The 11,063-nt window shown below is 38.8% G+C and overlaps 1 protein-coding gene across 1 annotated transcript in view; it reads right to left on the reverse strand.

Moving 5' to 3' along the window:
* nek7 (NIMA-related kinase 7) overlaps positions 1–11,063 on the reverse strand; it is a 113,364-nt gene that overhangs the window by 14,996 nt on the left and 87,305 nt on the right. Inside the window, exon 8 of the mRNA XM_047375172.1 lies at positions 9,445–9,539. Coding sequence (XP_047231128.1) covers positions 9,445–9,539 — 95 coding nt within the window. The remainder of the gene's footprint in view (positions 1–9,444; positions 9,540–11,063) is intronic.

Here is an 11,063-nt window from a genome sequence, read left to right on the forward strand (position 1 = left end):
GACATTGCAACTTACTTTCTAACATTTATAACTGGATTTGAGCACATTTCATTTAAGTTCAACCTTTACACGTACAAACAAGAAAAACATTGGTGCAGGTTTATTGATTGAGGGGTAGTAGCTTTGAATCCAACAGAAAACCTACAGGTAGGTGTAAAATTATTCCGATTATTATTATTTGGGAAATTTTGATTTAAAGTGATCCTTTCATTTTACATACATGTTTCTTCTGACTGGAAGTAATATGAACGTTTTGGAGTGACCCAACCAGCGTCCTGACTTGAATCTGATGGAGAAGCTGTAAAGAAAGCTAAAGATTAGGGTGTTGGCACAATGACCTTCCAAGAAAGACTTGAACACATGCAAAAAGCTGGCCAGCGGATTTGATTTTTGGAATGCCAATAAAGATTTTTTAATTTATTATTGAGAAGGGTTATTTATTTATTATGCGCCACTAGTGACTGACAGGAAATGGGGTGAAGAGATGGGGAAGACATCACCGTGCCGGGACTCGAACCCGAACAGCTGCTTTGAGGACTAAGTCCTCTGTACATGGGTCGCACGTTCTACCGCTGCGCCTCAAGCTGTGCTCCCAACATGCCATTTTTTAAGATAAAATATGAGCAGGTAAATTGCTTTTCAAATAATTTATTTATATTTATATATTATCTTTTTAAATATGCCACTTTCATTTCCTCATGTCTTAAAGCCGCTTAAATTATTGTATAAAAGCGCTCAAAAGATTCTCTACAAGAAATCCAGTATCACCACTGTCATTCTTTTACAAAAAATATTTTTTTAAAGTTGAAAATGTCATAAATTATGCAAACATCTGCCTACTTTTTAAAACCCTTCATGGTATTGCTGCCCCACACTGAGCTCAGACAGAAAGAGTAGAGTCACTAGGGTGACCTCTAGAGGTGAGTACAGCACCTCTTTTAATAAAACTGTTTTCTCTTTTGTTGCCACAGGTCACTGGAAAAATCAGATCACAACATGTACTAGTTTTAAAAGGTTTTCACATCTGGCAAAATATGGCTGTTATCCAAGCACATTTGGACCCATTAGTGATGAATGTGTGTGAGTGAAACAAGAGCTTTACTATGTGTGTGTAGGGTTTGAATGGTTTTAGTAATGCCACAGTGAAATATGGATCATGATTTATTGGATAATTATAGTATGTAAAGAAATTAATCATAATGCAGACAAAATATGGGAATGACAATTTTAAAATGGTCAATCTAGCATACTGACTGTAAAATGTAGCGAAGATTACCTTTAAACTCCAAACAGAACAGAAAGGATTGTCGTTTTCCCTCCAAATTCACATTTCTTTTTCCGTCTACTAGTTCTCTTTTTTCATTCATATCCTTTATTTAACCAAAGCAAAAATCCTTGAGATTAAAACCTCTTTTCCAAGATTGACCTGACCAAGAAGGCAATGATTTATTTTGTTTATTTCTCTTTTATTTAAATGAAACACATCCATAAGCTTTGCTGGAACCCTGTGGGGAACTCACTGTAACTACTACATAGCACAAGTTTTATCACAAAGTGCTAAAGTGCTACCTTACAAGGTATATTTCAAAAATGAGGTCTGAAAATTTGATTTATCCCTTAAAAAACACCGCCATACAGGTCTTCACAAAAACACACAATTAAAGCGAGAATCTGTACTATCATTCTTCAGCTAACTGGCCATGTTGTGCTCTCCGCAGCCCAAGCATGTAAAAAGCTGGCATCGTTGTGTTTTAAATGCCTGGATGGGGGCTTTCCATTTTAATTACATTGATCCAAGTTTCAGACTCCAGATTCTCTCCCTGTACACCAATTAGAAAGAGCTACGAGAGGCAACCATCTTCCTCCTCTTCCCCCAACCTCTACCATCCCTGGAGTCTTCACATCCTGGGACTAAAAGGGCTTCTCACAACTTCTCTCTTACTCATGTATAAACACCCATATTGTATCAATGGCACATCAAAATAAACACCTAAATGCTGTATACAGTATATTTTTACACATACAAACTGAAATACTACCCTACAAATGTGAAAAGCATAACTTTTTAGATGGTGCTGCTCCTTCATGAGTCTTTATGATCATATATTAATCAAAGTAATAAGTCACAATGTTGGGACAGTCATTAGGCATATACCTATGCCCAGTGGAGCTATCAGTGCCCAACTTTAACACACTAAAAAGAGAAAAAAAGGAAGGAAGAAAGAGATGAGTGAGTTGAAAGCATCAAATTGTTAAAGAGGGCTGATTCTTTGAAGAAAATCTTTTTAAGAATATGTTCACAAGAGCCAATCTCACTGCAGCAGTAATGAGTGAAAATATTCGAATCCTGAGGATTAAAGATAAAGTTTTACATCGTTTGAATAGAAAATATTTTTAGAGAGAAAGGCAGCAAACATTAAAATGATAACAAAACAAATCAGTGCTTTCAAAGCTTTTTCTGTGTAAAAACAAAAACATGTTTTGGGACCGTAATGTTCGCGAACACCCTAGATCTAACCTTTCACCCATAAGAACTGCTTAATTCAAGTACCTTGAATACATCCCTGATGAACCCCTTGATTAAAGCAAAACCACTTCTTCATCCCACACTGATGGCATTCTAAATCTTCAACATATGAATGTTTTTATGACCATGAACTGTCTCGATAAAAGTCTGTTCTCTGAATGCAGGTGAAAACATACTAAAGTATGGGTGAGTTATGGGTGAAAACCTGAAAAGGGTCTTTTTATTTACTAATAGAATGACTACATGTTTGAAACCTTGAATAAGAAAAATCTTTAGCCCTTTTAACCATTCTGGTATGAAAAAATAAAGTATAATCCATTTTTCTTATTTGCTAAAAAGTTTGATAGAGCAACACGTTTCCCAACACCTTCTTTTGATTGGCTGATCAGGGTCACGCAACGACTCTTCTCCTACATGCAGTTGGCTCTTAAGGCAAGTAAGTAAATAAATCAGGGAGAAACAGCAAGGAGGATGCTCTAAATGCAAATGGTTCAGAGAAACAGGACTTGCACACATCTTTTGTTTTGAAATGTCATGCTTTTCCTAAATCTAACTAGACTTTGTTTCTGCCATTGTCATAAAACATTGGACATTTGGATAAAAACCATTAACACTGAAGCTTCTGGAACAGTTGTCGAGTCATTAACTGCAGGTTCTACAAATCATCTTCGTATTTTCAGACTGTGGTATGGAGCCATTTCATTGCTAACATCAGTTGTATTTTAAAGTCCAAACCTCCTGGACTTGTCCTCTGGTGTTTACTACTCTGAATGCAATCATAGCATAGTGTGTAAATGTTGGTACCTTTATTCCATTTGTAGAAAGTAAGTGCAGTTCAACCTGAATTTCAAGTTTTTGGGTTTTTTTTCAGTGAATGTATAATCAGTGAGTCAGAAATAAAAAAAAATAAAGAGGAAAAGATAAAATCTGTTTACAACGGTTTTATACATTTTTGTGGTTAGGAAAATGTTAAATGGGAAAGGGGTATGGAAAATCAAACAGCCTCTTCCTCCGACTCAGATATTCAGCCTAGCACCGCCCTGCATTCAGAATCAGGTACGTATAACAATAAAATACATCTTATACCAACACTGAGAAAGCTAACAAGCTATATTTGACCTAAATGGGTGGGTCAACTCTAACGCAAATAGCCAGCTAGCGATACCAATGTATCTTTTTATAAACAGCGAACTGAAATTGCTAACGTTAGCCAGGCAGTTGACCAGACTCCCCAATGTGCTACTCCGTTCACCATAGCGTCCAAGGAAAAGATGTCGGTACAACAAATTTAAGAGTCAACCATGCAAACTTTCACTTTAATTTAAAATCTATATCTACCAGGGGTATAAATCTTTATAAGTCTAATCGTACAATAATATAGTTTACGGTAGAATTTCCTGGCTACATGACAAACATGCTAAAACGGAAAAAACAAGGCCTTAAACATTGTATGCAGCAAACTACTGACATGTTTAACAGAATAGGAGAAAAAACCCTGTAAGCACGGCACAAAGGGAAACCACAAAGGCAGTTCATGACATGCGAACACCAGATGCTGAGAACCCAGCTTTTTGGGGTCTCGTAAAACCAACACCAAAAACAAAGCGGGAGGGAAAGGCGGTATGCAGCAAGCATGAGACATGAGCACAGTCAGAGGTATGGATGCCTTGGTTCCATACAGGAAGGAGACACATCACTGTAAATCTATTCAGGACATGATTCAGCTTTAAGCCTATGCAGAAAAAAAGAAACCATAACGTACCTGTACAAACAGGAGCCCAGCAGCGTGTGTAAAATGCATTCCCCTTCACAGAAAACACGTTCAGTGTTCAAGACTAACCAAATGCATGGTGGTATTGACCGTGAGCAGAAAGAGTGAGGATAAGGAGGCTCTAGCTTTGCTCAATGTGACCAAACCTGTGATTTACTTCCATGCTCTCCATGAGAGACATCCCAACAAGCACCCCTGTTTAGCACGCCATAGTGGGTTTGGTTGAAGGGCAGAGTGCAGGGTCAGGGGATGTAATAAGGTTGGACATAAAGAGAAAGGGATCAAACTGAATGGAAGATGAAGACAGACGCAGATACAATGGCAAGGTATTGACGGGCAGACCCTTCGGACCTCAACTCAACCCCCGGGCGCAGGAATGAAAAATGCAGGCTCCCTCAAACGGAGCCGCTTCATACACAAGGAATGAAACTCCCTGCACTCGTTCATAGATGAGAAAACCCACCAAAAAAAACTGCACAATCTTCATTCCCAACTGTGCCTTCGTAGTGAAATCAATGAGGAACAAAGGAATCAGAAGTGGATTTATATGTGAATTCCATTTGCCTGGAGGTTAAGTGAGGAAAAGAAGGAATGTGGAAGGGAACTTTGCAGAAGTTAGAGAAGAGCAGATAGGATTGCAGGCTCAAGTTCTGAGAAAAAGATACTACGTACTGTGGAGCCGTCTTGCTAAGAAAAGAGGGAAGCACGAGCCTGTTCTTCAAAGAGAATATGCATGGTGTGGTGAGTACCGCTCTGGTAACAATAAGATTGTAAAATCTTTATCTCCACAGGCTTCTTGCATGCCTCACCTTGACCTGATGAGGGGAGTTGTCTCTGCTCTCGTACCTGTAACAACTTCTCTCAGATGAAACACCCCATCATTCTCTTTGCCGCAGCAATCTATAACCCAACTCTCACAATTTGTTATTCTCTTTCCACTTTTCTACTCTTCCCCCATCTCTAGTCTTCTGTCTCCTTTCATTTCACTCACATGACTTTTTCTGCCTATGTTCTTAACCTTATTTAGTTTTCTTTAGATTCCCAAACTTTTTCGCCATAAATCTCTCCATTCTTTGTCTCTCGACGTCGCAAGAGGTCTCCACATTTTTATCAATTTTCTTCTTATCTTCTAATCTACAAGATTATCTCCTACTTTATTGTTATGTTCTTGTAGGGTGACCAGATTTAAAAAAAAACGAATGTGGGACAACAACGATGCCTATGAGGAACATCGAGGGACACATTACCAACACTATGATGACGTCATAAATTTTCACCTAACAAAGATCTTACATTACATTTATCAGCACTGGTTTGCCTGTTAGTGCACAATTAATTAGCACAAGTTTACAAAAAAAAAACTTTTAAAACCTTTTTTGAAGTTTAACAAAACTGTTTAAAAATAATTTAAAAAGGCTTAATAAAGCTTATCAGAAAAAAACTTCACAAGCTTTTAAAATTTAACCTTGGTTATCTCCGCTGCTGTTACCCTGTCTGTCTGTGAGTCAGCTCTGGGTTTGAGTAAAAATGAGTCCATTGATCAGCAGGCGACTTTTTCAGCTGTGCATTTCTTGTGCGACTCACTTTTACATTGCCGCTTCACATCGTGCTCCCCTTCGTGTGAAATTGAAAACTTTGGCAAACTTCTTAAAAATGCTTCAGAGATCATTCTTCACTGGCCTCACCCAGTTATAAGCCGTTTCCGTCTTTGCTGTAGCTGCATTTTATTTCGACATACTTTTCATTATATTCTGTAAAGCTTACTGATATAAGCTAAACAAGAAAATCTCTTTCTTGTTCCATTTTATTTTACTAGCACTGTTTTTATTTTACTGCGTGACGCACAGGTTGGTCATGACGTAGGACGCTGATGCATATTTTGATTGACAGCTGATGCAGCGCTGTGACGATGACTGCATCTCTGCTTTCTTTACATTTCAGAAAAGCTCCAGTCGAAAAAGTTTTCGACTTATCAGAATTTGATCCAGTCAAATGCGGGAACTTGTTTCAGTTTGAGGGACACCGGGACAGGAGTGAAAAATGTGGCACAATCTTGCACAAATCGGGACATCTGGTCACCCTATGTTTTTGTCCTTATCTTTCCCGAACTGAAAATAGTGAGAGTAATGTTACCGTGAAAAAGTGCAGTCGATCTTTTCCTCAGCCATCTTGTTCTTCTCGTGTTTTGTTTTTAATTGCTATAGCAAGCTAGCTTTCCAACTTGATTTATTCCACCACAAGAAACCTTTCATTTTTTCATTCGTGCAAACCATTTAAATATGCATGTAACTTACTGAAAATGTAACGAATGAGGCCGTATTTTATCTAAGTAGTGCGTTATATTACCCAGTTACTGAAAATTTTATTTTAGTACTGTAATTCGTTACCTAAGTAATGCGTTACTTCCAACAAAGCTGGTGCATGATGCTTTTATAAAATTTAAAATGGTGAACGTTTTTTATGTTGATGCATTTTATTTATAGTAATATAAAAATCTGATCTTTCTGTATTTTGCTTGCCAACCAATCAGAGCCTGGGGCCCTCATGCAGGGGCAGGGACGGCGTAATTGCGTCACTGTCGGTGCACCAACACTCTTGCCCCGTTCAATGCGTCAAGTACAAACCTATCTTGGACAGCCTGCATGAGGATCATGACACTACATTTGAAATCCATGTTTTTTGTGATTTCCTTAACCTTAACAGAACCCCCTGTTCAGTGTGGAATAACCAAGGTTAAGTCTAACCAATGTAGTATTTTAGATTTAATGGCAGCCCAGACTCAATTAAACTGTGAGGCTCCTTAGATTAATGTTGATGGGAAGCTTGGAAGCAGATGCTGCCTTCAGGGCTGTTAACAGCTAGTTGTTAGCCAGTCTCAGTATCCTCACAGTGCTTACAAATCGGCGTTTTCAGTGTTTCGTTTTTCTAGTGTTGTCCAACCACTGATCAGTCTTTATTAGTCAAGTCTATTAAGTCAATCATCACCTTCTTTCTGACTTCAAAATAAGGGGTGTCAAGCTTAATAATAGCTTATACTTCATCAGTAGAAGATCTCCAACTTCCAGTATTAAATGTTTAGTATTTTGGGTAAACATTCAAATGAGAATAAACAGAAACTTAGTAAGCTTGTTTGGAGTGAGTGATCAGATTTAAAAAGCGGATCGGCTAAAACAATTTTTTTACCCTTTTTTAATGGAGAAGCAGTTTCTGTTTTGTTCAGCCACAATTTTCATCACGAAGCACCTGTGAACCTATGCCCTGCAAGCTGAGCTCAAGCTTCTTTTTTACTTGTTCTTCACCTCTATGCCCGAGGCATTGTGGGGAAGGTGCAGTCAGTTATGCCTTAAAATGCAGCTCAAACCATCACAAACTCATGGGAGTTAGCTGAAGAAGAGAGGAAAACGTGGGCACGTCCTAAGTCAACAATCAGTCTCTGAATTTAGGTCCATCTGTGAGTAGTGAGAGCACATAAAAGCTGTTAGAGAGCAAGGTCAGACTGACTGTTGTCGTCCACATCCATCATTATTCTGCGTGTTACTCGTTCCCCCTTTGTTCCCTCTGCTGTGTGGTCTCCAACTCTGCTTGTCTCCACTCAGAGTGGTTCAGAAGAAACGCCCCGCAGCGTTTGCTCCTGACTAATCAAACTAGTCAGTGTCACTGTGCAACCTTATCTAAAACACATGGCCATGTCAGTTCCCTTCATTTGCAAGCTTTTCAATGTTCAGCAGGTTCTCCATTTTAAATTATGTAAACACAGAGTCTCAGGGCCTTTGCTAGCTCAGAAACAGCACAAAGAAAGGCAAAACTAATATTTTATACATTTACAGCTGTTTTTTTAAATTGTTGATAAATGTAAGTAAAAAAAACAACTATGTGGGAACATACAAGCCTTTTAGGTACAGTGCCTTGCATAAGTATTCATACCCGTTGACATTTTTGACGTTTTATCCCTTCACAGCCACAGACCTCAATGTTTGTTGGTATTTGGTGTCGAGAAGTTAAAGGAAAAGGGTGCTTGGTTTTCAATACTTTTACAAATGAAAATCTGAAAAGCGCGTTCCCCCGTTCCTCTGTTGCCCCTAAAAAATTCCAGTACACCCAATTGGCTTCAGGAGTCAGTAAATAGATTCCCCCTGTATGCAATTTAACCTCAGAATAAATCCAGCTGTTTGGTGAAGGCCTCAAAGGTTTGTCAAAGAACATCAGTGAACAAGCAGCTTCGTGAAGAACTAGAACACAGACAGGTCAGTGAAGAAGTAGAGGAGACGTTTAAAGTAGGATTAGGTTAAACAACAATATCACAAGCTCTCAGCAACTCACAGAGAACCAAAAAGTCATAATTAAAAAACGTTCGATAGAGTATGGGGAAAGTTGAAAATATACCAAGACATGGCCGGTCATCTAAATGGCCAGACATGGCCGGTCATCTAAATGGCCAGGTCGGGTAAGGAGAACAATTATCAGAGAAGTAGTCAAAAAGACCATGGTAGCATTGGAGGAGCTGCAGAGAACCACAGCTCAGGTATGATAATTTGCTGATAGGACAACTGTTAATCATGCACTCAGAAAATCAGGCCTTTATGGAGGAGAGGCCAGGAGAAAGCCAAAGTTGAAAAAAATCCATAAGATGTTTTATTTCCAGTTTGCCATAAGCCATGTGGGAGACAGCAAACGCATGGTAGAAGTTGCTCTGGTCAGATCAGATTGAAACTGCACTTTTCGGCCAGCGGGCAAACTGATATGTGTGGTGGTAAACAAACACTGCATACCACCCCAAACGTAACATCCCCATGGCGAAACTTGATGTTCACAGATGTTCTCCAACCAGTCTGACTGAGCTTGAGCTATTTTGCAAAAAACAACCAGAACTTTAGTCACAAGCTGAGCAAAGCTTGTAGACACGCCCCTAATGAATGGCAGCTGGCTGGTATTTCTATCAGAAAAAATATTCTACTTCACAATTATACACTACCTTGTCATTGGATTATCATCATAATGTAAGCAAATGTGAAAAGTATTCATCCAGAGTAGTCAGGGTTAAAAATGGGCCTGTCTGTTGATGTGCATGCTTGAATCTGTGTGTTCTTCTATCACTCCCACCTCCGGCTGTAAGGTGACACAGTGTGCACATATTCCAACAGCTTACCTCGTAGAGAAGGCATCCTAGCGACCAGATGTCAGATTTGAAGTTGTAGCCGTTTTCATGCATCCTCTCTGGTGACATGTAGTAAGGGGTACCCACTGGAACACAAAGGCAGCATGGGGGAGAAGGGAAGGGAGAGCAGACAGACGAAGACGAATAGAAAGACATAAGCAGAGTAAATGAAAGAGGGACAAAAAAAAGAAAGTATTAATAGGCTGCAGCTAAAGAATACATTTTTTTTATTACACATTTTATTTTATTTTATATAAAACCATTTGCCTTTAAAGTTCATTAATTTTGTCAGTTCTGAAAAAGGTTAAATGAGTTGACCAAACCAATATATATATATATATATATATATATATATATATATATATATATATCACCCCACACACACACACACACACACACACACACACACACACACACACACACACAAGTCAGTTCTCATTAGCGAAGCTCTATAATGATCTGAAACAGTAATCAAAGCTGGCCCATTTCCAGTTCTGGTTTTGAAACTCAGGAATCCCAACCTGCCAAGGCGAATGGCAAAGCTCCAGAAAATCACACCATCACCCAACTGGACCCAAAGAGGAAACACAGCCCAGCTTTACATCCATGACACACTGCAGGAGGCTTGGGAAATTTGCTGTTTTCTTAGTAGACTTTGACTGGCTGCTTTTATCATCTGCTTTCCGTTTACTGTTAATTCCCACGTAAAAGTCTATCAAGCAAATCTAGCAGGGGCCTTTTATTGATCACATATGGTTAGATGATGGAGACGTCACCAAGTTCTTAGACTCTACTTCTTTCACATCCACTCTAGCAACAGCAGGGAGGAAGGCTGAAATATGATAATATACAAGGCTCGCATGACTAGTCGACGTAATCGATGACGACGGTTATAAGAATCTGTTGGGATCAATATTTTTAGTCAACACATCATGTTTATGGATTCATCTTTTATTTTGCAAAACCTTTTATACTAAAGTTACAGTTTTTCTCCACACTGCTCTGTGTGAGAAGAAACTCTTTACACCAGTCATTTTCAACTGAGATGCAGTTTAAAAACAAACATGGCGGATGAAGCATCTGATTCACCATCGAATGAGCTGTTATAAAAGTTTTTCAAAGTTCTTGAAGGCCAAAGTGGTCTAAAATATAGAAGGTACTTCAAGTCAGGTGATGGACTTTCTGTAAGGTTTGCTTTGAATTGAAGCAACACAGTCGCTGTGCAGGATGAGCATCCGAAGAGACAAAACAATCCAGACAAAAAAGACAAAGCCTCTATTATATATTTTAAGCTGCAGAGCTTAATTTAAGAAGTCAAGCTGTCTATCTCTAATATTTTCCTCTTGTGAAGGCATTTAGAACAGGGGTGGCCAAAGCGCAGTTTGTGAGCCATTTAAGCCCTTACAATGATTTGGTGCGGCCTCCAACCTCAAATGGAAAAATTATACAAATTTGGCTTACCAGCACAGGCGCTCGATACAGATGGAAAGTTTTTAAAACCATTTCTGGGCCAGATTGTATTTCTTTGTAAAATGTATGTTTTACTAAAAAGCAGACTTCAGCGCACCTTATTAAAGATGGCTAATAAGAGCAAACATTTCAAAGAAAGA

This window comes from Girardinichthys multiradiatus, chromosome 9 (genome assembly GCF_021462225.1).
Source record: "Girardinichthys multiradiatus isolate DD_20200921_A chromosome 9, DD_fGirMul_XY1, whole genome shotgun sequence".
Classification (NCBI taxonomy): Eukaryota; Metazoa; Chordata; class Actinopteri; order Cyprinodontiformes; family Goodeidae; genus Girardinichthys; species Girardinichthys multiradiatus.